The sequence below is a fragment of the Aspergillus vadensis genome, assembly GCF_003184925.1.
Source record: "Aspergillus vadensis CBS 113365 unplaced genomic scaffold BO88scaffold_35, whole genome shotgun sequence".
Taxonomy (NCBI): Eukaryota; Fungi; Ascomycota; class Eurotiomycetes; order Eurotiales; family Aspergillaceae; genus Aspergillus; species Aspergillus vadensis.
The window spans coordinates 74,370-101,836 of NW_020292073.1; the positions used below are offsets into that span (position 1 = coordinate 74,370).

The 27,467-nt window shown below is 51.6% G+C and overlaps 11 protein-coding genes across 11 annotated transcripts; 7 read left to right on the top strand and 4 right to left on the bottom strand.

Moving 5' to 3' along the window:
• The first annotated feature begins 36 nt into the window (after nt 1–36).
• Nucleotides 37–2,605, top strand: BO88DRAFT_398277 (Zn(II)2Cys6 transcription factor). The gene is made up of 4 exons (XM_025705314.1): nt 37–423; nt 503–1,346; nt 1,411–1,687; nt 1,750–2,605. Exons 1-4 carry the CDS (start codon nt 143–145, stop codon nt 2,574–2,576), a joined length of 2,229 nt encoding a protein of 742 aa, XP_025557654.1. The 5' UTR covers nt 37–142; the 3' UTR covers nt 2,577–2,605.
• Nucleotides 2,606–3,124: 519 nt separating this feature from the next.
• BO88DRAFT_408859 (acyl-CoA dehydrogenase) lies at nt 3,125–5,064 on the top strand. Its single transcript, XM_025707818.1, has 4 exons — nt 3,125–3,635; nt 3,713–4,628; nt 4,687–4,796; nt 4,852–5,064. Exons 1-4 carry the CDS (start codon nt 3,422–3,424, stop codon nt 4,896–4,898), a joined length of 1,287 nt encoding a protein of 428 aa, XP_025557655.1. The 5' UTR covers nt 3,125–3,421; the 3' UTR covers nt 4,899–5,064.
• Nucleotides 5,065–6,901: 1,837 nt separating this feature from the next.
• On the top strand, nt 6,902–8,406 carry BO88DRAFT_375399 (putative ubiquitin conjugating enzyme (UbcD)). Its single transcript, XM_025704333.1, has 5 exons — nt 6,902–7,007; nt 7,184–7,229; nt 7,380–7,409; nt 7,546–7,729; nt 7,780–8,406. Exons 1-5 carry the CDS (start codon nt 6,964–6,966, stop codon nt 7,917–7,919), a joined length of 444 nt encoding a protein of 147 aa, XP_025557656.1. The 5' UTR covers nt 6,902–6,963; the 3' UTR covers nt 7,920–8,406.
• A 267-nt stretch (nt 8,407–8,673) lies between these two features.
• BO88DRAFT_430036 (kinase-like protein) lies at nt 8,674–10,369 on the top strand (the record flags this gene model as incomplete). Its single annotated transcript, XM_025709211.1, has 7 exons — nt 8,674–8,940; nt 9,069–9,144; nt 9,277–9,444; nt 9,522–9,643; nt 9,710–9,872; nt 9,955–10,080; nt 10,188–10,369. 7 exons carry the CDS (start codon nt 8,674–8,676, stop codon nt 10,367–10,369), a joined length of 1,104 nt encoding a protein of 367 aa, XP_025557657.1.
• A 723-nt stretch (nt 10,370–11,092) lies between these two features.
• On the bottom strand, nt 11,093–12,966 carry BO88DRAFT_352370 (VOC family protein; the record flags this gene model as incomplete). Its single annotated transcript, XM_025703587.1, has 2 exons — nt 11,093–12,731; nt 12,791–12,966. The coding sequence occupies 2 exons, from the start codon at nt 12,964–12,966 to the stop codon at nt 11,093–11,095; spliced, it is 1,815 nt and encodes a 604-aa protein (XP_025557658.1).
• A 329-nt stretch (nt 12,967–13,295) lies between these two features.
• Nucleotides 13,296–15,001, top strand: BO88DRAFT_475426 (uncharacterized protein; the record flags this gene model as incomplete). The annotated part of the gene is made up of 8 exons (XM_025711875.1): nt 13,296–13,417; nt 13,513–13,594; nt 13,624–13,727; nt 13,822–13,883; nt 13,994–14,079; nt 14,102–14,278; nt 14,378–14,451; nt 14,534–15,001. The coding sequence occupies 8 exons, from the start codon at nt 13,296–13,298 to the stop codon at nt 14,706–14,708; spliced, it is 882 nt and encodes a 293-aa protein (XP_025557659.1). The 3' UTR covers nt 14,709–15,001.
• Nucleotides 15,002–15,592: 591 nt separating this feature from the next.
• Nucleotides 15,593–17,468, bottom strand: BO88DRAFT_191577 (18S rRNA pseudouridine methyltransferase). The gene is made up of 3 exons (XM_025701819.1): nt 17,210–17,468; nt 16,457–16,716; nt 15,593–16,387 (listed from the first exon to the last, which is right to left on the bottom strand). The coding sequence occupies exons 1-3, from the start codon at nt 17,250–17,252 to the stop codon at nt 15,911–15,913; spliced, it is 780 nt and encodes a 259-aa protein (XP_025557660.1). The 5' UTR covers nt 17,253–17,468; the 3' UTR covers nt 15,593–15,910.
• A 635-nt stretch (nt 17,469–18,103) lies between these two features.
• Nucleotides 18,104–19,754, bottom strand: BO88DRAFT_447360 (uncharacterized protein; the record flags this gene model as incomplete). The annotated part of the gene is made up of 9 exons (XM_025710363.1): nt 19,741–19,754; nt 19,518–19,660; nt 19,401–19,482; nt 19,103–19,221; nt 19,018–19,055; nt 18,802–18,911; nt 18,689–18,711; nt 18,588–18,664; nt 18,104–18,207 (listed from the first exon to the last, which is right to left on the bottom strand). The coding sequence occupies exons 2-9, from the start codon at nt 19,538–19,540 to the stop codon at nt 18,104–18,106; spliced, it is 576 nt and encodes a 191-aa protein (XP_025557661.1). The 5' UTR covers nt 19,541–19,660; nt 19,741–19,754.
• Nucleotides 19,755–20,601: 847 nt separating this feature from the next.
• BO88DRAFT_191628 (ESCO family N-acetyltransferase) lies at nt 20,602–22,385 on the top strand. Its single transcript, XM_025701820.1, has 2 exons — nt 20,602–20,840; nt 20,939–22,385. The coding sequence occupies exons 1-2, from the start codon at nt 20,809–20,811 to the stop codon at nt 22,158–22,160; spliced, it is 1,254 nt and encodes a 417-aa protein (XP_025557662.1). The 5' UTR covers nt 20,602–20,808; the 3' UTR covers nt 22,161–22,385.
• Nucleotides 22,386–22,916: 531 nt separating this feature from the next.
• Nucleotides 22,917–24,824, top strand: BO88DRAFT_191659 (uncharacterized protein). The gene has a single exon (XM_025701821.1). It carries the CDS (start codon nt 23,177–23,179, stop codon nt 24,719–24,721), a length of 1,545 nt encoding a protein of 514 aa, XP_025557663.1. The 5' UTR covers nt 22,917–23,176; the 3' UTR covers nt 24,722–24,824.
• Nucleotides 24,825–25,484: 660 nt separating this feature from the next.
• BO88DRAFT_447363 (uncharacterized protein) lies at nt 25,485–27,256 on the bottom strand (the record flags this gene model as incomplete). Its single annotated transcript, XM_025710364.1, has 2 exons — nt 25,485–26,943; nt 26,984–27,256. 2 exons carry the CDS (start codon nt 27,254–27,256, stop codon nt 25,582–25,584), a joined length of 1,635 nt encoding a protein of 544 aa, XP_025557664.1. The 3' UTR covers nt 25,485–25,581.
• Between the last annotated feature and the right edge of the window lie 211 nt (nt 27,257–27,467).

Here is a 27,467-nt window from a genome sequence, read left to right on the forward strand (position 1 = left end):
ACCCCCAGACCCCTCTCTCCTCTCCCATCCTAGGATTGTTCCTGTGTCGTTGGCCCTCTCGTGGTGGATATAGCCCGGAATTATCCCCACTCCCACGCGAGCTACATGATTTGCCTATGACGATGCGTCTTGCATTGGCATCATGAAGCGAAGTCGTCTTCATTTCGAGTCCAACGGTGATGCTTCGTCTGCCGCCTCTCCCCAGAGTACCCGCCCACAGTATACCCCGGAAAATGACTCACAGCAAAGCCCGAGGCATGTCCCCAAGATATCGCGCAGGATCAGAGCCTGTACGGAATGCAAGCGCCATAAGGTCCGCTGTGATATGAATGCGGGGGAGACCGTTTGTCACAGATGTCGTCGCATGGGCCTGGAATGTGTTGTCAACAAAAGCCTCCAGACGTTGCTGGACGATGAGACAGAGTAATTATACCACTCTTTTTGTTTTCATTCGCATAGCTTGCAGGAGACCCAGTGACTGACTATCTCTGTTGTATTTCAGATGGAAGGCCACAATAGAGCTCGCAATGGCAGACTTGCTACGGAAGGCACAGCTACCCGATCTCTCATATTATCAATCTAATGGAAAGGCATCGGAGCCGCTGTCAAAGAAAAGAGACCGGCAAGATTCTACAGTGTCGACAGAGGGCACGCCTCTTGGGACGGATCACGACGTTGGAGCAGAGCGTCTTGAGAGCAGCACGCAGAGAGTAGCACCCGAGCCCAGATCATCCGAAACCACCTTCCAACAGCCTTCGCAATACGCTCTAGACAGGGAAGAGAACGGAACATCATCGCTGGTCACGGCTCCGATGGGAAGTCTGTATGAAGTGACACAGTTGAGCGATATTCAGACAACTTCACCAGGAAGGCATCATGCGCCAGATCGGGCTCTTGTCACCGATTTCGTTTCGCGGGGAGTAGTGGATTTGCACGAGGCGGAGGAGCTTTTCTCCTACTTTGATCAAGTACTTAGCCGTTATCTTTGGGATGGGATATTGCTGGACCACAAAGACCTGACCTCTGTGAGGAACTCTTCCTCGATGCTCTCCGCCGCCATTCTCGCTGTCACAGCCCTGCATTTGCCCAAGAAAGAACGCACATTCGACATTTGCTATACGGAGTTTGCTAGGTTAGCATCAGAATCAATGCTAGACAGACACCACACCCTGGATGATCTGCGCGCGTTATGTATAGGCGCCTTTTGGCTTGCAGACGTAAGCTGGAAGCTGTCTGGGTATGCAGTGCGGATTGCCACGGAGCGCAACCTGCATCAGTCTTACCGGAAAGCAACACAAGGCTCTCCAGAGCATATAGAACAAGCTAGGCTGTGGTATCTTCTTTATGTATGTCTCAACGCTATCGATTGTAGCCCTGGTGGGCTTCGTGCAGTGAGACTGACTGGCTTAGACCCTAGAGCACCACTTCTCCATCGCCTACGGACGACCCCCGATAATCCACGAGGACCAGAGCATCAAGAATCACAATACGTTCACCCATGCCCCTAACGTGCAACAAGGTGACCTGCGTCTACACAGCCAGGTCGACCTGTTTATCATTCTCACCCGAATATACCACGCCTTTGGACCCGATGTCGACTTGGAGGTTCCCGACAGCGAATTTTCTACCATTGATAAATATGACGCTGACCTTGACAACTGGCGGATAGCCTGGTATCCGCGTTTGGGTACGTTTTCGGTTCCTCAGTATATTGTCTAGGTGCGCAATTCGCTAATGTGGCTCGACAAGCAGTTGGGAGTCGATATGTCGGTGCATATCCTTACAGAGCGGTCAACCTGCATTATCATTTTTCTCGATTACAGTTGAATTCGGTTGCCTTGCGGACCTATCACTCTTCGATATCGACACGACCCATGTCTGCTGAGCGAAAGAAGCGCGCGAATATAGCCATACAGTCCGCCATAGACACGCTTCGGGTGGTCCTAGATGAACCCGATATACAGAGGGCTCTGGTTGGCGTCCCGTTGTACCTCCACAGCATGATCACCTTTGCCGCCGTTTTCCTACTGAAGATTGCAGCCAAGGGCTGCTCCAGCAGCATTCCCAACAACCAGGGCCAGCAAAACTCTATTTCTTCAGCCGGCCTACACATCGATGTCGCGTACGTGCGGGAGCTGGTCGGGCGGATCGTGAATATGATGGTCTCATGTAGTAAGCGTGCAAGCGAGCACCATCTCAGCCACCATATAGCCCGTGGCCTGAGAAAGATGCTCACCGGGTTGGAGGAATGGGAGAAGAGAAATCTTGGTAATTCCCAGTCTCTGACACAGAGTTCTCATGATGCTCTGCCCATGTTTAAACCGGTTGTTATCCCCGGGGCTCAGCCCCTTGGAGAGCGGGACACGATACTAAACCCTCCCCCTCCATTGCTGGGAGTCGCTCCCTTGTCTGCTGAGAGAGGTAATAGCTTCGACTCGGATGCGACACAGGTGAAGGCCCAGACGGGCCTCTCGGAAGGGTCGGTGGACCCTATGATGGCTGATCTTTGGGGCTTTGATGAGGATTACTTTCCGACCGGAGTGTTTGATTTCCTTCAGTCCCAGATGCCTGCTTGAGCATACCGTATGGAGCAGTGTGTTGCCGTGGTGCTAATGCAGAGCTATGAGTCAGTCTTTACTGATGACTTTATAAGTGGAAGCACCAGTTGTTTACCATGGTGTATATAGTATCCAAAATACATTCCAGAAACGAGTCAGTCGGCTCTGATCTAGAAACAGCAAACCCTTTAGCTGATTCCAGAAGAGTGGGTTCTCCCCTCTAGTAATAGCCTTCGCAGGCTGGCCTCGCAACTGTTGCAGATTCATGATGAGTATTAGACGGCGGACAGTATTGTAGAGTATACAGTGCTGTACCTCGTAGACCACCGTCCTTAAACATAGTGTATACATGCACAATCTGTTGAGTTGAATGCCGGACAAACGAGATATCCGCCTGGGCTCTATCTATACAAGTCTGAGGAGGACCGGTTATTGGGCGCCAGCGCCGACGGAACTGCCTGCAAGCCGAGCTCGGCCGCGGAAGAGTGTCCCCGCGGTTCGGCTGGGAGTTGGAAAGTTCAATGATCATGAAGCATATAAGGGGCGTATCTACTGCTGGAGTCTTCTTTAAAATTTGGCAAGATATCAATCAATTGCATATATTGTCACCGTGTGCCCTTGTGTGAGTTCAAATGCTCCTACGAACCTTTCCCGACGGATTGCCGAGGTTGGGGAACCGAGACACCGAAAGTGTGCCTGGATGAATGTCTCCCCGCAACAACCTCCGAACCATCTATCCCTTGGCTGTCGCAACCCCAGTTGTCTCTCGCATCCCAAGACATTTGGTTACTCCAATTAATATTGTCTTGGTTACAGATATCTCTAGTTTATTATAACCTTACTCGCGCCTACAATCTCACATCATGAACCCATCTGGCTTCCGCACGGCTTCGCGCCACCTCCACCGCCTGTGTCGAGCACCCGCAGCTTCGCGCAATGCTTCGGTCCGTGGATACGCTACGACTTTCAACTGGGAGGATCCTTTGGTCGCATCGGAGTTGTACACAGAGGAGGAATTGGCCATTCAAGACACAGCTAGGCAGTACTGCCAGGAACGCTTGTTACCCCGCGTTCTCGGTATGCCCGCCACTCCTTATGGCGACCCGGGAAGGACTCATGTGGTGGATCATGGCTAATAACTATGCGCATACTAGATGCCTACCGGAACGAGAACTATGACCGCCAGATCCTGACCGAGATGGGCGAACTCGGCCTCCTCGGCGCGAACATTGAAGGGTATGGTTGCGCCGGCGCAAGTACCGTGGCCTCCGGTCTGATCACGAAGGAGGTCGAGCGTGTGGACTCTGGATACCGTTCAGGAATGTCTGTGCAGAGCTCTCTAGCCATGACAGCCATCCATGACTTCGGTACACAGGAGCTAAAGGACCGGCTTCTCCCGGAGCTGGCCAAGGGAAAACTGGCTGGATGCTTTGGCCTCACTGAGCCCAACCACGGCTCTGACCCTGGCTCCATGGAGACAGTCGCCCGGGAGCACCCTACCAAGAAAGGGTACTACTTGCTCTCTGGCACCAAGACCTGGATTACCAACTCCCCTATCTCCGACATCATGATCGTCTGGGCTAAGCTGCAGACCACGGGCAAGATTCGTGGATTCGTCGTCGAGCGCAGCCAATGCCCACCGGGCACTCTGGAGACGCCCGCCATCAAGAACAAGACTGCCCTGCGCGCCTCCATCACCGGTATGATCCAGATGGACGACTGCCCTGTTCCTGCGGAAAACATGTTCCCCGAGGTTCAAGGACTTGCTGGTCCCTTCACCTGCCTTAACAGCGCCCGCCTGGGCATTGCCTTTGGAGCTATGGGTGCGCTTGAAGATTGCCTGAACCGTGCCCGCACGTATGCGCTCGAGCGCAAGCAGTTCAAGGGTAACCCGCTGGCGAAGTACCAGCTCATCCAGAAGAAGCTGGCTGATGCGGCTACGGATGCTGCGTACGGCACACTGGCTGCGACGCAGGTCGCCCGGCTCAAGGATGCCGGAAAGTGCACACCGGAGATGATTTCGATGGTCAAGAGACAGAACTGTGACCGTGCCCTGGCTAACTCGAGAATGTATGCCCTCCATATGGACTCCTTTGGCGGGAACGCAAGCTGATTCATTCTATTACAGTCTCCAGGAAGTGTTCGGCGGCAACGCAACGAGTGACGAGTACCATATCGCCCGGCATGTAGCCAACCTGTTTGTGGTGCAGACCTACGAGGGACAGAGTGACATTCATAGTGAGTATCACCTTGTACTACTTTCCTGTATATATGGTGACTAACCGCAAACCAGCCCTGATCCTCGGCCGCGCCATCACCGGCGTCCAGGCTTTCGTCTAGACCCACAGACCGACAAAGATGTTACTACCTTAACCCTTAACTGAGTTCATCTACCTGCCTCCCTACCTGATGAAACCCTCACACATACATGTACATATACAACCACAAATATCCAAACAAGGGGCTACAATGACCCCTCATACATACTCCATATCCCAAGCACTACCTACCCACAGAATATCTCTCATCCACTTACCCCAAACAGTGTGAAACATAGTAATACTAGATATGAATCGACCCTTCCAGAAACAATCTACCCCATCACGTGAGAAAGAAGTAACGTACCGAAGCACATGCTGCGCCACGTGGCAAGGGCACCCGCAAACCGCACGGTATGTAACATGATTACAAAGAGGAAGAGTTACTTAGTTAACTAGTTCCTTGGGTAAAGTTAGTCATAAATTAAACGGTGGTACAGAAATCGGGTTTGCCTCCCCAATGAATGATCCCGGATCGATGGTGGAAGAATGACCACACACGAGCTTAGTAGTAATTTTCTCAAGGTTAGGTTTGGTGCAACTTCGGGAAGAGAAAGTTTAATAAATAGAACATGTTGTTTTTTATGTTTTTTATGTTACACATTAGAAGAGGGGTTGGTTGGTTGGGGCCGAAGGGGGGGGGTATGATCTATCTACTACATGTGTAGTATGGATGTGGGGATGGAAAGGAAGTACAGAAGGGAAGAGTTTGAAGCAACTACGTAGTAACTGACTACAAAATAGGGTAAGTAGTTTGCAACTTGCCGTTGCCACTGCCGTCGGGAAATAAATGGATCTGATGGAAGATTAATTCATTTTGTGGGGTGTTGGTTGGGTGGCACAGATAAATTAATATTTGATAATAGTGAGTATCTACCTTGTTGTATAGTGTAGTATAGTATCTGCTAAAGTAAGAGGGGTGTAGGATCGGTATACTACCTTAATATAAATCGGAGTATCTTTTAGGAAGTCATATGCTTGTCCGGGATGCATGCACTTGAAGTAGTATCTACTAGTCATCTAACTGTAATAGGCCTAATAGGTGTAGGTGTGCGTGATAGATTACGAGTTATATTACAAGAAAGAGAGAGAGAGAGAGAAAAAAGGCAAAAAAAAAAAGGAGATCCATTATTCTTGCTAATATCGACCCAGTTAACGGGCAGAACCAACATTGCAAATGGGCAAACAACGGTGGTGGCCACCAGTTAGGTAAGTACGTAGTACAAAGTGAGCGGACTGCCGGTAACCACTCAGCCTATCGGTTTTGTCCACCGTCCGATTGATACCCGTCTGGGAGGGACCCGAAATTGTAGGTGTGGCTGACAATGGACGGAGGGAGGGGCTGTTCAGGTGGATATCTTGGATTACCAGGGCTGACTTGGGGATGATGACGATGTTGGTGATGACGGGGAGTACCGGTGTCATTTAGCTTATTCATAAGGGGGGAAATAGCCTATATTTGGGTCTCCAACTATTGGATGATCAATATTGGAAAGAAGAGGAAGTAGCAGAATGGGCAGAAGCAGGATGATGCATCTAGAATGTCCGACTGGATTGGGAAATGACGATGGAAAGAGAGGGAGGGTGTGGCGCAACAGTGGCTGACGGGCACCTGACTAAGGCAAACCCGATTAAATAAGCCGAGTAATCAGTCGGTAATAACCGGTAAATACGGGTTCAGAGGGGCTGGTGACTGGGCTGGGTTGCCCGCCTTTCCCTTTCTCGCTCTTCCCGTCCACTGACTGACTTTCCCTCTTCTTTCTCTTCTCCTCTCTCTCTTCCTCTTCTCCTTCAGCCCAATTCTCCCTCTTCTTCCTGTTCGTCTTCCGACGTAATCAGCCCACGGTGAGTCTCTTCCTCCATTCCATCCTCAACCCCTCTCAACTTCCCCCTCCAGTCTAGTCGACTTTGCTAGTCGTCTTCTTCTTTGCTCCTGTTCGTCGTCGTCGTTGTTCTCTTCTTACATATCTCGCCGTTGTGCTGACTGGGAAATCGTGTGCAGATTTCCACCTTCAAATTCGATACCACTCGCTTTGCACTTTTAACCTAGGAGATCCTCTCCATTCTTTACACATCACACATTCGCCATGGCTCTCAAGAGAATTAACAAGGAACTCACTGACCTCGGCCGGTAAGACTTGTCCTCATCTTCTTGTTTCCCCTCGTCTGCCTCTTTGCCGCCGCCTGGTGTTTCACCCCACCACAGCCGCGGGGCGTTCGTCTATCCTCCGCCAGACAGCGCCTGTGTCATTACACATTGCCAGGGCATGTATAGGACTGTGCTAACGTAGTTGTCTTCATTTACAGTGATCCCCCCTCTTCTTGCTCTGCTGGTCCTTCCGGAGATGACCTGGTATGGTTTCACCCCTCCGACCCCTCGTTGCACACGGTCGCATTGCCGCTTTCGCCGACTGCGGCGGGGCAATCCAACGCAGATTTGCCTCAGACCTTCTATCAACGACATAATGCCTGAAATGAATACTGACAATGGTTTGCTGCACAGTTCCACTGGCAAGCAACTATCATGGGTCCTGTGAGTATCCCCGGATTTCTTCTGTGACGTTTGGATGTGCAAGTGTCTTTGTTCCTTTGTCGGGAGGACCTTGTGGCACCCAACGGCGTCTTCAGTCTTGTTATCTTGGAGTAATCATTGCTAACGCTACTTCCAGGGTGACTCCCCTTACTCAGGAGGTGTTTTCTTCCTGAACATCCACTTCCCCACCGACTACCCGTTCAAGCCCCCGAAGGTCAACTTCACCACTCGGATCTACCACCCCAACATCAACGCCAACGGCAGCATCTGCCTTGACATCCTCAGAGACCAGTGGAGTCCCGCTCTCACAATCTCGAAGGGTATGTTCTCTGCCTACAGACGCTAATCACGTATATACTGACTGTTGCAGTGCTACTTTCGATCTGCTCCATGCTCACAGACCCCAACCCCGACGACCCGTTGGTGCCGGAAATCGCTCACGTGTACAAGACGGACCGTCCCCGGTATGAAGCGACCGCGCGGGAATGGACTCGCAAATATGCCATCTGATCTTCGCAATTCAATTTCCACGGCCACCTTGGTCTTCCCAATCCGCTTCTGCGTCTTCTTTCGCTCCGTTAGATCAGATCCGAAGCCTGGCGTACCGTGATCGTAGATCCTTTCCTTGTTATTCTCCGTGAACTATTTGCGTGTGTCTGGAATTCCGCGTTTACCCCCTTATTTTCGCTTTCTCCTATTTATTTGCGGGGGAAATGTCATATCCAACGATCATTATGACCACTTCTCATTATGCATTCATGGCATTTTTTATTTTCACTCAATGGAGTCGGATAAATGTTACCTGATGAACATAAGGCCCCTGGAAGGGTGTGGTTTTCGATAATTCCTCGGGTCGGGGTTGAGGGGAGGATGCTGGGTACTGGTACGGTCGTGAGGCTGAAGCCTCTGGGTGGTGGAAATGGATAACCGGGGATGAGGAGAGGAGACGAGGGAAGTAGGGGTTGGTTAATTGGCGATGCTGCTGGTAAGGGATTTGGTGGCTTGTATTCTTCAGTAGGACCAATCAGTAGGAACCATTAGCAGGAACCAATTACCAGTGGATCGTGTGCTCAGCAGTGTAGGTGTAGATACTGTAGATACATGTTAAAGACTCAACTGGCGGTGTGTTTGCCTATAGGAACAGCATAGTATAGTAGTCATATTGATGCCTCAAGGCTAACAAGGGGAAGCTATGCGCTGATTCCCTCATCTATTCCACCATCATTCAACCTGTATCAATATACTGCAGAATAAATCATCCCCAATGGCCTTCCTAAGACTAAGAACCCAACCCATCCGTCGAATACCCCCATTATTTAGAACATATACATCCCATCACTATCTCCCCAGAGACATCCCCATCGAAGAAGAAACCCTCCCCCACTACAATCCCAAGCAATACTACCCCGTCAACATAGGCGACATCTACCACTCCCGATACCAAATCATAGGGAAACTCGGATACGGAAGTACTTCTACGAGCTGGGTATGTCGGGATCTTCGGTGTGCACTACCCTTTATCTTATACTCAGTAGATAAGACCTCTCTGACAAGCTCTATATGACCAACCATATTCCATGATCAAGATCCAACAACAATAATGATAAAGAACACAACGAATACAAAGTCCTTAAAATCTCCACTTCAATACCAACAAAGGACTCCCATAACCGCGAGTACAGAGTGTATGAACACCTCGCCAACGTAGTAGTTGAAAAGGGATGTTTACATCCGGGTCAATCGTTGATTCGCGAGGTGTATGATTCTTTTGAATTGCAGAATACACCACCACTACCAGGAGTAGAAGAAGAAGGAGAAGGAGGAGGAGGAGGAGGAGGAGGAGGAGAAGGAGGAGAAGGATGAAAAGGGAGTATACACCAATGTCTCCTCCTCCAACCCATGACCATGTCCCTTCACGATATGCTCCAACTAAACCCTAGTAAACCGTTCGATCTCCCGCTGCTGAAAATGACTATTAAGCGGATCCTCCTCGCGTTGGACTTTTTGCATGTGGAGGCCGGGGTGGTTCATACTGGTATTGTCACCTTTCTCTTTATCCCCATACACTATCTACTATATATATAAAACTAGTAGTTATTAACTGGTATATAGATATAAAACCAGATAACATCCTCCTCACCCTCCACGACCCCACCCTCCTCCCCTCCTTCGCAGCCGCGGAATCTACATACCCTAGCCCTAGAAAGGTAGTAGTAGTATCATCATCATCTCTAGTAGGATCTGATCCCCCACGAATCATCTACCAGAGCCGACAACTCCCCCCTCCGAAAGGAGGTAAGAACTACGGCCTCCCCACGCTCTGCGACTTCAGCGAAGCGCGCATCGGCACTGTCCAGAGGGATACGGGACCCTTCATCCAACCGAGTATTTATCGTGCACCGGAGGTCATCTTTGAGATGGATTGGGGGTGTAGTATTGATGTTTGGGGGGGTGGCGGGTGTTGTATGTTCCATCCCTTTCTTTCCTTTCATTAGTTGTTAATTGTTATTAATACATTATGACTAGATATGGTCCCTCTTCGAAGGCGCCCACCTCTTCGGAGAAGATAGTATATTCGACCCCGTGACAGGCCACCACGATCCATTCCGCCATTTAGCGCGCATGGTAGCGGTGATTGGATCACCGCCACCGGGGGAGTTTGTCCGGAGGAGTGAGACGACGAAGCAGTGTTTTGATGAGGGGGGTTAGTATACCCCCATTCTCTTTCAATGGTTGTGTTTGGGGTGAAGGAACAATGCTGATGTGGTCGGTATATAGGTACCTGGATTGCCCACGATGAAGCACCCATACCCAGTAATGTATCTCTAGAGTCATTGGAATGGCGTTTGACTGGTACGGAGAAAGAAGTTTTTCTGGGGTTTATGAGGGATATGTTGAAGTGGATGCCGGAGGAGAGGAGTACGGCGGGGGAGTTGTTGGGGCATGAGTTTTTGAGGTGATTCGCTTTTTTCTTCTCTTATTGTATAGTTTTGGATTGGGTGGGGATAGCTTGTATTTATTTCGGGGGGTTTAGGGAGTGGTTCATGATATTTGTTGGTGATTGTATAATACAGCTTAACAGGGTTTGGTTTGGGCTTCAACTAATCTACTCGTATGGGATCCATCGATACTTAGAACTGATGGGTCTGGTGCGTTGATGTTAGTGTCTTTCTGTTGTAAGTTAATTGCTACTGTATCTAGATGGGTCAGATGCGTCTTGTTGGATTGAGGTGACTATAACAAGAGATAAATGCTAATTTGGCCAGATTCTGATATAATTGATTTCTTCTAGGAACCAGCTCAATAATCTGGCCAAGTCCATGTATTATATATGCATTATGCGCCTTGGCATCCCTCCCAACCAATGCTCAATCTTCATGCAGGAATAAAATAATAAAATGCAGATTCAAACATTCTTATGCTGTACGTATAGTATAGTATATGATCGCAGATAAATGCCAACGAATTATATCTGAAAACACAACCAACCCATTGAATAACAAATAAATCAAACGCCAGGTTTCATGCTTTCCCAAACCAATATGTAGAATGTAGTAGAGTAACAGTTGTGCCTCACATACAAGATCTGTAATGCAAATATGATGGTGTAATTATCACAGCCATGTGAAGCTGCGTTCAAACAAGGAGAAGAGGAGAAAAGAAGAATGTAAAATGTGCAGAAGCTAAGCCACCTGGCTGGCAGTTCGGCGACTCACTTTCGAGGCAGCCTTGGACGGAGCGACACTGCCGCCACCACCACTACCACCAGCCTTCATGGTCCGCTGGGACGCTCTGGAGACATTGGTAGAGACTTGGCTGACACTGTCGCTGGGCTTGACGGGCTCGTCGAACTTGGAGTGCTTGGACACCTTGGAAGGGCTCTTAGAAGCATGCGACCGGTGCGAGTAGGAGGACCGCCGGGAGTCGTCCACTTGGCTAATCGAGTCGTCAGGGGTGACGTGGCTCTGGACATCAAGGTCGACGACACTCTCGGGAAGAGGAACCTCACGAGCGGAGACGCCCGATTTGGCACCGCTGCGGTAGGAGGCGAAGGAGGCAATGGAACCCTCAGGGAGAGGAACCTGGCGGGCAGTGCGGTTGGAAGAGGCGGTGCTGCCGGCTTGCGATCGGCTCACGGAGTGGTAGGAATGGTGCGAGGAGTGATGAGAGCTGTGGTGGGACTCTTGGTAGTTGGCCTTGGAGGGAGGCCGAACCGTGGCAGATGAGTAGACGCTGCCACCATCCATCGCCCGCGACTTGTCTTCACGGAAGCTGCTGACCAGGGTGCTCTGGTAGCCTCGGGAATCGGCCGGCGGGGCGTACTCGATCGCCCGCAGGGGAATATCCTTGGTGGTGTACACGCTGCCCTCGGAGGCGCGACGGCCATTCTCATCGAGGTAGACGCTGCCGCCGCGCGGGACAAACTCAGTGCCCTCGTAAATGGTGTCTGCGCGAGGGTTCTTCGAGGTAACACTGCGGGTGAGGCCCGGGCGGGCATCCGACCGAGAAGAATAAACGCTCCGCGGGGGAGGAGCCTCGATGGCCTTGTAGCCAGGGTATTCTTCCTGGGCCTGAGAGGGTGCTTGGGACGGGGAGAGCATCTGGACAATGTCCCGGGGAGAATACTGCGGGGGAGGGGTACTGCCCTCGGAATGTTGTTCTGTGGAGTCGGACTTGGTCATGGCATATGCGAGAGCAGCGCCAGCAGCAGCGCCAATCAGGGTACCGACAATGGTCTTGGCCGTCTTACCATCGTCAGTCTTCTGCTGAGTGGTGGTGTGAGTCGTGTGGTGCACAATATACGTGGGCGACGGGGCCGGCTGCATCTCGCGAGGCTGCTGGGATTCACGGCTAACGCTGATGGTGGACGGCGCGCGCTCGTACGGGGGAGGCGCTCTGTCCACGGCCGTCGAGGACCTGGAAACGTACGAGCGAGCTTCAGACTTGGGAGGCGCAACGCTTTCGGGACGGACGGAGCTGGCCTTGCTGCTCGCCTTCGATACAACCGAGCCGTTCTCGAGCAAAGCCAGGGCTGGCCTAGTGAGCTCAGACCTGGCTTCAGATCTGGCTTCCGACTTGGCCACAGACTTGGCCACGGACCGGACCTCTGAGCGGGCTGATGAGATGCTGGGGCGGTATACTGCCTCAATGCTGTTGCCATCAAAGTCGATGACGGCGGCGCTGTAGTAACCAGAGTCGGAGTCGCGTTGCTTAGGCTCGCCATGGATCTTGCCTCCTGCCTTGAGGGCATTGATAAAGAAGGTGCTCACAGCATCCTTGGATGCTGCAGGAAAGGCGACATGAGCGGCACCTGCAGGTACACTGCAAGGTCACAGTTAGTTCTCGTAACGCGAATCAAAGTACAATGACGGAAGACTTACCCTGGTTTTTGTTCCGTGATCCAGAAATCTGCAGGCTCGCCGGTCTTTTGACCGAAACCAATGTAATCATCGTGACGTCCAATGAATTGGTACCCCAGAGGTTGTAGGCAGGAAAGAAAGAAAGATGTGGACGTAGGCAGGTGAGCAACCGTCAGGGTGAGGTGAGAGACGGGCATGTCTGTATGGACTCGCTGGGTATGTCCCTTTGCGAGTCGTGGTATAAAGAGGTGAAGTCAGGGGAAGAAAAATGAGGTATGGAGGGGGAGCAGCGAGACGAGATAAATAGTAGATCTCAGATGGAGAGAGATCCACCAACAGGAGAGATCAAAAAGTCGATTGCAGACTCAGAAGCGAGTAAGAGAACAGGAGGATATATATACACAAAGACTGGAGAGGTAGATAGGAGAGACCCATGAAATCATGAGAGAGGAATGGGGAGAAGTCGACGAGAAGCAGCACTAGTATTTCAAGGCAAGATGCAGGCCAACCTTAGGACTTCAGGAGTATGCCCCCGAAATGCCCAACTTGGGATCCAATCACGAGCGGTCAGAAGCTTACAGGGGGGAGCAAATTATCATGGAAACTCGACCAGTTGTTCCAACCGTGGAGCACGACTAGACTAGGCCGGTTATCGCAGGCAGGCTTGCATAGACTCGCACGGCATCCGAACGATGCCCAGTATAATCCACGAGGCATCAACATCGTCTAGGCTCAGTCTGCAGGGAGTTGCCAAAGGGGATAGGCTCGGAGGGTGCTATCGCAAGGCCGCCACCCACTCTGACACATACTCAGACGACCCATGATGTTATTTTTTCGGTGAAGCTAATATCGAGGGGTACGAAAACTCAAGATGGCCGCCAGGTCATCGTGGGGAAAGACTGGCGGACGGTGCTGTAGGTGGCCCTGTCGCGGCGGACGGGGCGCCTATCAGAAAACGGTGGGGACTACGCAGGAGCCAAGGGTAGACAGCAGCATCTTGTCTAAAAGGGAACTCGAGTGAGGCGAGAGGGTCCAGGACAAGGTGGATGAAGGGGATTGGCAGTGGTGGAGACGGCAGCTACCAAACGAAAAACAGACGCTGAAACCGCGACAGGTGCGTAGACCGGCGTCAAAGAAGGGATTGGGGGGAAATTCCCTTGACTTTCTTGAAGACCTAACCTAAATCATTGATTGTAACGACGGGCTCACTCGGCTAGGGACCAGGATTGGACATCAGACAAACGCCTTGGGGAGGTCGCCAATCACGAGGGAACAACGAATCGCATACGGGCATGTCAGCAAGCAGCCGTGTTGAGGAAGAATAGTAGGGAGAGAAGGAGGGGAGCCACTGAGGGGCAAATCTGCTTGACCGATGGGGAGTTTTGGTTCCTGCTTCGGGCACATTTGCTGCTGTTAGTCGCCGGCCGGTGCGATCTGACCGCCAGATGTTCCTCCAGTCCGGCGACGCTGCGGCGTGGATCATTCCCCCCGGGCACGACGAGAAGAGAGGTATATTCCGTATAGGAGCATCTAGAATCAAGATTCTTTCCGGAAAATGACGAAGAAAAGGAGGTGAAAATCACCATCATTCTGTCATCATGGAGTTAGTTGGTGGTATACGGTGATATCCGTTTCTCGCCGGAAGTGGATGGGATGGCTCATCAGCCAACAGCATCATCGGTGTTTGTAGCGTCGTCAAATGACTAGATGGATGATTGAGATGGTCCATTGGTTTCATGTACGGAGTTATCCATTCGAACCCAGTGGGCGATCCACTTGCTGCGATGGCTGCATGCCACGTCGAACAGGAGACTCCGTCCCCAGCCACCGGGACCACCCGATTGACCTGCCCATCAATACTGTTGCTAAAGCTACTTTGGGAGCGAACAGAGACTCCCCTGACAAATTCCAAGAGCTCGAAGGTGTGAGTCAGCGATAGTCAAGATTCCCGTCTCTCACCCGAGAAGGAAGAGAGAAGGAAGACAAGGGAGAGAAGGATGAGAAGTATGCAGTATAGACAGAGAAAGAGAGAAAAGGGAAAGTGAGTCAAAAAGTCGGGGAGAGACACTGGCGGGGCCGGCCTCAGGCACAAACCCACTCTTCCCCTCCTCATCATGTGCAGCCCCTCTTCCCCCTTCTGTTCGCTGGTTTTCCCACTTGTTCTGCTTCTTTCCTGCTTCTACGGTCACTCTCGTGCCTCCAAATGATTCCGATCATCCTCATGGTCCGACCGGTTCAAGTCATCCGGCCAATTGGCTAATTGGCACCATCACACAGTGAACGTCACCGGCGCAAGGGCCACCAACTTCCATCTGAAGTTCCGGGTCTCCAGGGAGCCCCTCCCTGTGGCTACGGACATCTACGGCTGGGTCTACTACTGACAGGTATTCTACTAGATGCTAGTGATCCAATCAGAGGACCATTTAGGATCATCAAAGTCTGTAAGGGAAGACAAAGGGGGGGAGGAAGTAGGATCGAGTATCTGGGCAGGGGCTGAACGGCGGGTGTCAGACCTCCGTGTCCATGGTTGTGCCTCGATGGTAAATGTATCTGGTGTATTCGTGCTGCTATATAGATAAAATCTCGCATGCGAGACTGCAACAGTGTACAACACCCGGATGGGGCGTTGCAGATTACAGTGATTAGATCACACCCACCTAAGATATTTGGAAGAAGAAAACCCAGATCCTCGTCGAGGCATTCGAACCTGCAGAACTCAAAACAGAGGGATCTATCAGAAGAAACTGGGGGCCGGTGGGTCGTGCCGTGATACCTACCCACCGGCGCAGGCCCGCCGAAGCAAAGAGGGCCTGCCAGTTCATCACGGGGGTCCAAATAAATGAGGCGATCTTAGTTTCCAGATATCGCATCCAGCAGTCTAGCGGCGACCGCGACGCGAGGCGCGAGAAAACAGACACGAAAACCCATCAAGACGTGCAGAGAACAGCAAGCGATGCAAATACACCCAAGGCAGAGAGAATACGCGAACAACGCGCGGAAGACAGGTTCGTCCCCGAGCTAGGACCCGCTGACCGTTTCTCGATCGTACCGTTTCAGATGTATGGGCGCAAGGAAATTCGTCACCTCGTCAAGCTTTGGCCATTCCTGAGAAGCGGGATAGGAGCGTCCGAGGTCCTGCGCTCAGACAATGTCCCACACCTCCTCGGCGGCATGGCAGAACTTGCTGCATGCGACACTGGCACTCAAGCTGTAGTTACTGATGGAAATCGTGTCGTCCTTGAAGGAGTCGGCAAAGTCATCGTGTCCCTTGGCCATGGCACCCACGAAGATACAGACGCTCTCCTTGGGGCCCAGCGATTCGATGTAGTCGCGAGTGCGCACCACGGGGGCTTCGAAACTGAGGGTCACCTTGCGGCAGTTGGGGGGGAGGTGGTCGGTGATAGGGTTCTTGATGACCTTCAGAAGCTTCTCCTGGGAGTTGGTGGAACGGATGGAAAGGCGGTGCAGCAGCTGCACCATCAAACCAGCGAATCGCTTGAAGGTACGAGGAATGCGCACGCTAGGGTTCACCTCGATCAAGACACCCTTGGCAGTGTGGATGAAGATCTGCAGCTTACCCGCCTTGTTCACGGGGGAGTCGAGCAGGGTAAGCAGGCACTAACGAGCATTTATCATCAGCAACAAGCCACCAAACCATTGCTGGCTATCTCAGACAGAGCAACTAACCTGATGTGTGATATCCGGACGAGCCTCACTGATATCCCGGTTCATCTTACGCATGACACCAATGTGCTCATCGCTGTTGAGCAGGGAGTACTTCTCATCACGACCGGAACCATTGCGTCCGCTGGAAGCCCGGTAGGTTTCCAAGCTGGCATGGGAGAGAACGACAATCAGACGCTGGGTCTCCTTGTCATGAGCAGGGATGGGGGTGTGCTGTTCCGCAACGAGCTGGGGCAATTCGGGAGGCGGGCAGGATTGCGTCCCTGCAGGTTTAGTCGAGTCAGCAACCATTTTTGATGGTGATAGCAAAAAGGATAAATCCACGCGGTCGGTTGAAGATTGTGAAGCTGGACTGAGATGAAGCTGGACACTGGGTGATGCGACAGACAGGGCGTATCACAGAGACAGAATAGGGAAAAAACGGTGATTGTAAAAGTGACAAACAACGTAGAATGGATAGCGATGCAGGGAATTAACCCATCAGATGATGGATGATGAATTTGCGAAAGACAAAGAAAGACAGCCGTGAAGAAAAAGTAAGAGAGAAAAAAAAGGAATGTTGATCTCCCGCGTTGGCGATAAGAAAAATCAAGCGGGGAATAGCACGAGGTTGTCACCGGCTGTACATGAGATGACAGCAAGGCTGAGGAGTTTGGGGGAGAAAAGCAGGGAAACGCAGGGAAACGCAGGGAAACGCAGCGAGCGATTGAAGAGCGAACCGCGGGTTTTAATTGCAATTGGGGGGGGGGAACGTACTGGCACGCTTTCTCTTCCCGGCAACCTGGATAGGATCCGACATGATGCGAATTGATTGATGGGTGATGGTGCAAGATTATAGAGGAATCCCGAAGCAGAGCTTTTCTCAATTCTTGGAATTATACCTGCAACTATATTCCTCTCTGGGAATGTTGCTGGTTGAGTATTAATGGGGAATTGAGACCGCAACGGAGGTTTGGGGAAGTGGAAAAAAGTAAAGCGAGGAAAAGTACGAGAGGAAAAAAAAGATGGGAAAACGAAGGCGGCGATGAAGAAGGAGACTAGGCTCAACGGGAGTTTATAATAAAAGGATGGTGTGAGCAGCAAAGCAATAGCTTTTCAATTTTCCTTTTTTTCGTTTTTCTTTTTTGAATTTCTTTTCTGCCCCCTTCCTTCTTATTCTCTCTGACAGTGTCTCTCACGTTATCGCAATGCAGATTCCCCTCACTTGAAGGGCAGAAGAATGGGCGAAAAATCAAGACCAGAAAAAAAGTCCCCGAGAGCGACAGAAGACAGCAGTAACAGCAGCAGTAGCAGCAGCAGCGCCGGGGTAATCCATTGGCGGCAGTTTGGGGGCTGGCCGCCCGGCGGAGTTTCGGGATGGAAAAACAATGCAGAAATCTCGTCTTGGTTCCAAACTCTCTTTGCTAGTGTCATTTCCCGGTTCCATACATTTCGGTCCAGCCATCCAGCAACCCCAGGACAGCTGCTACCTATGATACTGATTGATATAGTATATGCCTGTAAACAACTCTATGTAGGTATTAACTTACCGGGGTAGTAGCAGTAAGAGGTAGAAACACAGTCCCAATGGATGAACAAGTTGCAGGATGTGCCCGCCGGGTCATCCATGCATTTGATCGATTCCTTCCTTCTCATGGGCTAAAGTCTCAACTAGGACATGGCTTGGTCCAATGACCTGATGTTATCGTGTAATCTCCGATCAGCAATGCATTGGACCGGTGCATTCCTCTCCCTGCCATCATTGGTCTGCTTTGCTTTTCTTCACGCCAAATTCGCATCCGTCAGCCTCGTTAGCTTCCTTCACTCGGGGTTTGAGTGTGTGATTAGATGAAGAGTGAGTGAGTTAGTGACTTGGGAATAGTAAGTAGTCACCTGCTAACCACCATGGCCTCTCTTCTCGTACTCGGATTAAATAGACGGATCACTGGCTCGGTTCCTGATCTCAAAACCCGTTAACGAATTAGTTACTTCTTCAGGAAGTGTCACTAGCTAGCTAACTAATTAACTAGTTGATTGTCTTACTCCGTGTCTTACTCAGATGTAAGACTCGCTAACTTAACATTATGGCTCGCAACGCCCTTCCTCCTTTCCCCGTCACCTCCTGAGCTCTTCATCAAGCATCTATCGGATTAACCCCCCCCCACCATGGCAGTATCTCCGGATTCCTGGCCCATGCCCACCTTTGCAGAAGATACCCTCGTACACAGTACCCTGAAGTGTAACCCTCCCGGTTACACAGAGGCGTGACTGCCGGGCCACTGTGTGCTCCAAGTAGCCTCTAGAACAGACATCATTGTTCTACCGATAACAGCTTGTCGCGTCGGTATCTGGCCAATTTGTAACAGTACAGTCGTTTGATGGGAAGCCGGTTGTGGTGCCCTGCCTCGGATCTGTCCATCTACATCCGACTTGACTTCATCTCCCTGATTGGGATGCGCAGCAGCTGCAGTTGTACTATCTATCTATCTAGTCATTGAGATGGATGGAGGAATGTAACTCTCTCTGTACAGGTTCAACCGAAGGGAAGCAATCAGAGACGTCGGATCTACCATCCACTGGAAAACCCCTCACAGGACGGGAGGCGAAAGGTGACAAGTCTTGCCTTGGATGAGGGACAGTGAGGAGATAGAGAAAAAGCAAATAAGCTACCTAGATGGATGATCCGCGTTCTCATGATCGGTCCTCACGATCGGCATCTTCGATCCGGCTGTCAGTGATTTGCTTTGACTTGGAGTGACTTGCTTTGGATTGTTGGCTATTTGGCCAGTCTAGGCTGCGATGACATAAAGACACATCATGTAAGGACCTAAAAAAGACAACCCACCCCCCATGTGGTGTGACAGCTGGCCTGGAGCAGCCCAAGAATGGATCACATAGCCATTTTCAGACACGGAAAGAGACAAAAGGGCGATAGCAGAGGAGAGGGGGAGGGATAGAGAGAGGCCACCGATGTGTTGAGTAGATCGAGATCAGCCGGGAGCCCTGTGTAGCCATCACATCCAATCCTGGAACAAAGCTGAGGACCCGAGCTGCAAGTCAAATGCCGGCAAGGCAGTGCCAGAACATGGCTGTGGCCCAGTAAGGCATCAGTGTTGGTTCGTTTGTTCAGCAAGGGCGAGGTTGGGGGAGCGATAAGACCAGACAGAAAAAGAGAGAGAGAAAGAGAAAGAAAAAGACTGAGAATAATGGCGCTTGTTTCCAGTCGATCTGGTGGAATTTGCCTCACACCATTAGTAGTGCTGTTAACGATGGATGCATTGTTGTGTGTACGGAGTACGGAGACTCACTACTCATCAATTACTACTAGTATACTATGTGGAGTGGGAGAAGAGACGAACATGGAGATGCACGAATGGGAAAATGGGATGGATCAAATTTAGTTTTATTTAATTGTCCATCATCACCAGGAGAGGGAAGATGAAGTGACGAGGCTGGCCACCTCAGCTGCCACCGACTTGTTCATACATACGGAAGAGTCCACTACTCAGGAGTGGTGTTGCACCAAAGAGTCTGGTTGGTTGGGGGCTCATGATATAAGGAGGCGAAGTACGGCACGGCAGAGTGAATGAGTCGATGGCACAGCATCGATCTGGGAACTTTTACTCATAAAATAGTAGTAAGCTCATTCTCTCGTTCGTCCAGTAACAGCTGGGGTGTTTGTGATTTGAACCTTTCATCTGCTTCAAATTTCTTTGGCTGCCAGTGAGTAGTGGATGTTCCACACGTATCACCTTGTTCAAGTACTTTTCACTAGTATTCGGAGGTAGTTGGTGGTTCTGAATGAATGAACATTCATTCATGACTCTGTTGTTGCATCCTGCGGACACGACGCCACCGTGGGTTATTTTCATCATCGTTAGATATATAGCTGGGATGTGGGGGGAAGCAGCATCATCATCATCATCAGCTTAGAGCTTGCTGATACATGGGAATAACAAATTATTATAAAAAGGGAATATATATCAGCTGCTGCCTCTGCTGATTCACAGTCGTCTCCGTGTCATCATCATTCATCAGCTGGTTAGTAACTAACTATATAAAGAGTAAGAAAGAGAAAAAGCCTCTTAGGAAACGAAAAGGCAGCAATATGACTGAATGTGGTTTAGACCAGTGATTCTCACGCGTTTCCCGTCGATCGGCGACCGCCAAATCCGCCCTTCCCAATCCATAATAATTTCCTGGCATTCCGTCAGGCAGCTCATTCCACTGCATCATCGATCGGCTCTCCCTGCTTCTCTCGATTTCTTCTTCCTCCTACTTTCTCCTTCCTACCTCCTTCTCTTCCATCTAGAATTACGACCTCTGCCATAAATGTTTTACCTCGCTTGAATGCCTCTGGTACATCAGAAAGGGAGATGCCGTGGACTGTGACAAACTCATTCAAGCGGTACGTTGTGGAATCATGCCCCTGCTCCTTAATTCCCTTATCCCTTGGTTGCCGCCACTCCCAACTAACACGCTCCCCTCTTGATTCCCCCCACGCAGAGGTCTCATGATGAAAACTTACGGACGGCCACTATGGCGCGTCTACGACGATGACCAACGGCCTGCCGCCAAAAAACGACGCGTTCAATCCGGCAATGATTCCGACGAAGCCGAAAATAGCATCCAATATGCCATCCGCGAGTCTTCCGCCGCCATCATGTCCAGTCCGTCGCGTCGCAATTCTATTCTGCTCTCCGAAGGCACGCAGGAAGATGATCTCTCGACACCCCCATCTTCTCCCCCACCGCGATTAAGCCCCCCTCCCGCCAACACGCGGAAACCCACGTTCGCCTTCCTGAAGCGTAAACAGTCCGCCACCAAGGATGCCAGTAATGGCACCCCCGTTACGAATGGCACCACCACCACCACTAACGGCACTACCAATGGTACCCCACTCACCGAAGTCAACTCTAACAGCGTGCGCGCCTCGGTGGATCCGCCCAAGAAGAAAGCGCCGCAGCCGCAGCAGCCGCCGGTCTTGAAGCAGATGCAGATCGACCTGGGCCACGAAGTACGGAGGACGTGTGCAACTTGTGGCATGGAGTACGTGCCGTCGAACACGGAGGATGCGGCATTGCATAAGAAGTTTCACGATATGAACTCCACAGGGGTAGATCTGGGGAAGGCCTTTATGCGGGCCAACGCATCACGCTGGGTCTACGAAGCTACACGGTTTGACGAGGGATATGTGGTCATTGTGGATCGCAAGGCATCGCCGACCGCGAAGAACCAAGCGAAGAAGGTGCTGGAGGTCATTTGCAAGGAGCTGTCATCCCCGACGATCGATGACGAGGTTCTGTGGAGTCAAACGGAAGCGCCCAAGCATCTGCAACAGAACGGAGTACCGGAGAAAGTGGACCGGTACAAGGTGTTTCTGCACATGAAGGACAGTCGATGTGTAGGGGCATGCTTGACGGAGCGGATTTGGGAGTCACGGCCGGTCAAGAAGTCGGCCGTTTCGGGCAATGGACCGGACTCGTCGGTCACAGTGGGAGAGGAAAGGCACCCGGCCATCGTGGGCATCTCGCGCATATGGACATCGGGCTCTTCACGCCGGAAAGGCATTGCCATGGACCTGTTAGACTGCGTGGTGAGCAACTTCATCTACGGGATGGAAATCCCCAAGGAGCAGGTGGCGTTCAGCCAACCGACCGAGAGTGGCAAGGGGCTGGCGCAGTCATTCTTCGGCAACGAAGAGTGGCATGTTTACGAGGAAAGCTAAGACGACGACAATAGACTACGGAAAGAAACAAGAGATTGCATTTGATTTCTTTTTGCATGGTTAGGATTGAAGAGGAGGGGGAAGACCGACGGGCGGACATTGTTTTCGTGATACACGGGCGAGTTGATACCCAGGCTTTCTCGGGCATTGACCTTCGAGGGAGGGCTTACTCTTGTGACGACCATTTGTGATTGCACGCGTTCATTCGATATTTTCCTTTTTTTTTTTTTTATCTTTCTCATTTCTTTAACTGACTGTATAACTGGAAGAGGTGTTTATTGGGAGGGTCCGTCGGGTTCCGCGTGGCTTGGTATATTCTTCGACTACCGATCTACCATTCTTCACTGTACCATATATATCCTTATTTCTTCTTTTCTTTTTCTTCATTTCTTACCCCCGATATTATTATCTCTTTTATCATTGATCTATCCATGTTCTCTTTTGTTTTCATTATGTGAGTGTGAGAGTGACCGTGAATATGAGGAGTGAAGAGAGGGCAAATACGACCCAGGCAGAATGCAGCATGTGAGAACTACCATTTACCGACATATACAAGTATACTATGTATGCACATCTAGTAGTTCATAGTAGTTTATGAACCTTGTAGTGGAAGCCGCGGAACCTTGAAAGCAAAAGCCAAGGGGAACTAAACTAGGACTAAGCAGTAGTAACTAATTAATCAACTAACTAAATACTAAAATCCAAAAGTAAGGTTGTGGCCGAGAGTCTCTCTGTCCCTCTTTCTCCAGTTGTTGACTTGCTTGTCTTCCGCTACTTACCCTCTCCGTCTCTCTCTCTCTCCCTCTTCCCTTCCTTCCTTCTCCTTCTCTTCCATCAATCCCTCCCCTCCTTTTTCCTTGCTCTCATGGTCAGTGCTGCCCTTCTCCTCCGCGATGTCTGGATTAAATCCTTTCCGCCCTAAGAAGCCCGAGAGTGAGTCCGTCCGGCGGTTCCGGTTCCTGCGCACCGTTCGTCGCGTGCTGGTCGGACGAGATGGACGGAGCTGTCCCTGACCCATGATGCTGACCTCCCCCATCCTAGATACTACCCTCACTGCTCCTGCTCCGGCGCCTTCTCTACCTCAGTCTCAGCCTCAGCCCTCCTTCACCTCGTACCCCTCGAAACCCGCTCCCTCTGTGACCTTCCCTTCCACCTCGTTCCGCTCTGTCCCTCGAACCCCTCCCGCATCCTTGACCCCGGATCCCGACGATACGGCGTCCTCCGATGACCAGTCTACTTCGGACCCCTTCCACCAGCAGTCGTATGCGACCGATGACGATGGAGAGGCGGAGGAAGAGGAGGACATCGATGAATTAGATTCCAAACGCACCTACCAGGTCGCTCACCTACCTTCCCGGGACGATGATCGCTCCCTGCCATCGATCAGGACCGTTCCAGACCCAGCCTTATCCTCCAGGAGATCCGCGCCGCCCGCAGCCATTACGCTCCCAGCGCAGAGGAGCACCCATGATCGTCAAGTAGACCTGGAACAGGCTGGCACGCCTCGCGAGAATGCGCCCGTAGCTGCTTCGAATGTGTCGACGCGTTCATCCACGTCTTACGGAGGTACCCGGACGCCCGACAGCAGCTCCACGGATGTATCTCGACCGTCCGACCTGCGGACCGGTCCAGCTACTCGAGCTGGGTCAGGCTTGACCCCATCATTAGATCTCAATTCGCGTCCTCTTGCCAGCCGTCCAGGTAACAGAGACCGGATACCTCCGCCTCCGCCCAAGAGTCATCATGGGAAACGGATCACCCCAAGCCCTGGCATCACACCCTCGCTCGCCCAAACTACCCCTGGCAAGACGACCAACCGCTTCTCTTTCCATGGCTCCCCATCTGAGCCATCATACTCCCCCCGCCCCTCCCAATCAGGGTCCGACTATTTCTCCGCAAAGCCCAAAGACGAGCCACGGTCGACTGAGCAGTCGGCGGAGTCCCTTCGGCGGAGTCAATCGCAGCATAAGCGACCGCCAACTCCACCGCTAAGCCGACGACACAGCCAGATGAGACGGTCCAAGACCACAATGTCCAAAGTCAACCCATTACGGTTATCCATGCATGTGACACAGGACTCAAGCGCGGCATCATCGTCATCATCTCCGCCGCCCAGTCCAGGCGGCTGGTCCCTGAACCCATCACGAACTCGGGAATCTCGCGCGGGCAGTAATCCGTCCGAGGAGCCCATGCACACTGCGACCTCAACCCTGCGCCCGGATCCCTCTGCAGCCGCACCAGTGTCGCCCACAGAAATGTCACATGCGACGTCAACAGGATCGTCGACGAAGCGGACTTCGCTTTACAATCCTCTTCCCCCACCTCCGCCGCCGCGACGCTCTCGCGGATCCAGCAACCACAGCATTGACAGCACTGGTCAGGGTCTCCGATCGGGCCGACCAGCCGACGAGACAATAGTGGCACCAACAGCGCCAGTAACACAGGACGAATTCGTCCCCCATCCATCGAACGCGCATGACATTCTGGCCGATTTGACCCGGTTACAGAAAGAAGTAGACGATCTGCGCGGGCATTACGAGAGCCGAAAGGCCAGCCAATAGGCCCAGCTTAGTATGGGGCTTTGGCTTTGTTCCTATCCTTATCTCACTTCTGTTCTGCAGCAAGAGCAAATGAGCCCCAAGTTAGGCATAGGCATCGTAGGGAGTGAGAGTGACTGACAGAGTGTACATGGGCACGTGAACGTGAACGAGCGATGAAGCATAGCGTTTGGTTTCTTGGTATTCCTTCCTTTCTTGAGTATAGTATATGGTTGGGTCAGTGAGGTATGCAGATTATGCATGTGTTGTACTATTCCTAAATCATTCTCGAGAGACTTTGGTCAACTCCTTTTGGACCGGATTGAATCCGTGTGATGGCCATAGCCGCCAGACAAGAAGTTTGACTGCAGACTTGCACGGAGAGTCCAAAGTTAGCACGTACTACTACTATCCAGTTGTTCATGAAAGGTATGCATGTACTGAATATGGTTAATCAATAAGTCAATCACTTAGTTGGTGGAGTCCAATGACCCATGATTAATATTACTAGTAGTCGATACAGATTTCTAGTTCTCATGTACTACATACACTTATAGTCACACAACTAGGTGGTCACTTATACTTTATATGAGAAGTTAATAGTCACAAGGACTACTAGTGCTACTTTCTGTACTACCTCAATACTATTAGTATGATACCCTTGAATTCCTTCTCTCTAGAGAGAGCTAGAGAGAGCTAGAGAGAGAGAGAGGAATCGAGCATGCTATCTCTTCACAGGAGGAACGGGTTACTTCATCACTTTATTTCTTTTATTTCTTTTTTTCTCATTTCTTACCACGATAATTCACCAATAACGATATCAATAACCGCAAAACCCTCTAGGACATGAACGAAAAGAACAAGAAAAGGAGGTGTATAAGATATCATCCCAAATACAACTCCAACGGCAAATCATGATACATCTGATAATCCAACTCCACACTCCATTCCAGAACAAAGAACTTGACTAGCGCCACAACAGCCATGGAACTTAGCTCTCCCCTCTCCCCACCTACTTCTTCCTCCGGCTGGTGAGGAACCCTCCAGAACATGGTCTCATCGAATGATACTATACTATCTAACCCATCACCACTTTTTATCCGACCCTCATACCACACTGCCGCTATATCCGTGACGATGCGCACCGCGTCCCCGGAATTGCCGCTCCCGGCTAACACGGCACCCGCGGCTAGGTCGGCCATGCTGCCGTTGTGGACGAACTGGGGGTCCCAGCCGCGGGCGATGAGATGCTCTGCGTGTGTGGAGACGGTGGTGCGGAGGGTATGGGCGAGTTGGGCGCGGTAGTGGTTCATGCGAGGTTTGGCGAAGGCGAGGAGGATGTCGCGGAGGCCGCGGTGGATGGACCATGAGAGGGAGGACCATGGGAGGTAGTCGAGGCAGGTGTTGAGGATGGTGGCTTCGTGGGGTGGGATGTGTAGGGTTACGGAGTGGGTGGTGATGGTAGTGGATTGGTGGCGGGGGTTGGATTCGGTACTGGGGAGGGAGAGAGTGGTGGAACTGGATTCTAGCTCTGGTATGTCGTAGTCATTATTGTCCTCGGTGACGGGCTTCATCAATAGAAGATCGACTTCATTGACGTTGCCTCCAATCATGTTGTAGAGGTGTCTGCTGCCGTGGGCGCCGCCAAAGCCTCGCACGATGTGTTCGAGAATCCATCTGCCTGATGCTTTGCGGCCGGGGAAGGCGCATTTGAATGGTGCAGAGGACGCGGGGCTTTCGATGACACCGGCTAGCATGCGCAGACAACGGTCGACGCGGACTTCAAAGGTCGGGGGGTAGACGTCTTTGTTCAGAGTGTGCGAATCGTGTGCCGCGAAGTGGACGTGTGCGGCGTCGCCAATGGGCCATTCGACGTACCATTGTCCGCAGTAGGAGGCGTATGCGGCTTGATGGCCAGATGCGCCGCTGTGTCGAAACACTGGTCGAGCATTGGTTACGGTGAATAGAGCCATGAGAGTTGCGCGAGAGATGACCGTGCAAGCGGTTAGCTTGTGCTTGGTGAGAGGGCCTCGAGGGAGGCTATCCCAGGTTGGCAGCTGGACTGGCGGTTCTCCCGAGATGGTCACGACGTGCTCAGTCTTGACGGGGCTTTTGGTAGAGACTAACGAGCCGGTCTGGGAGGGCTGTCCCAGGGTGGTAGAAGGTGGATGAATGACGTTGAGCAGGATAGACCATGCAGCCTTACCTGTTGGCTGCGCGAGTGGCCGCCGACTGACATGAACGGTCTTTCTGCCAGAGTCCACAGGGCAAATTGGCGTTGATCACAGGCCCGACAAGAGGGGGCTTCACGACTCTATACCATGGTACATGTGGCTGCCAGAACCGCCAGCGGCCCAGGTGTTGTACATCTCGCAGGGTGTGGAAGGGGTCAGTCTGATCGATGATCGTCCCGAATTGGGTGACAATGGAGCCCAGCCCTACCACCGTAACGGCGAGAGAGAGCCAGGTAGCCACTGTTGACGAGACATCCATTCGGAGGCTAAACCCAGCGAGCAGCCGAGCGACGATACTCTTGACTGACATCGAAGGCGAGCTCATGATCACTGGAGGGGCCTGGGATAAGTATGTTGAGGGGATGGTGAAAGGTTGCTGCGCTAATGCATCTGAGCGTCTCGGCCGCCAACCATCGACCGCCGTCGTCGCAGGATCCGAGTGGACTCCGGCTGAGAACACCATCGATGTTCATCTCCGCAAATAGAATGCATGCTGGTTGCGCTTGGATTCGCTTCATGAGGATTTCCAGCGCCTT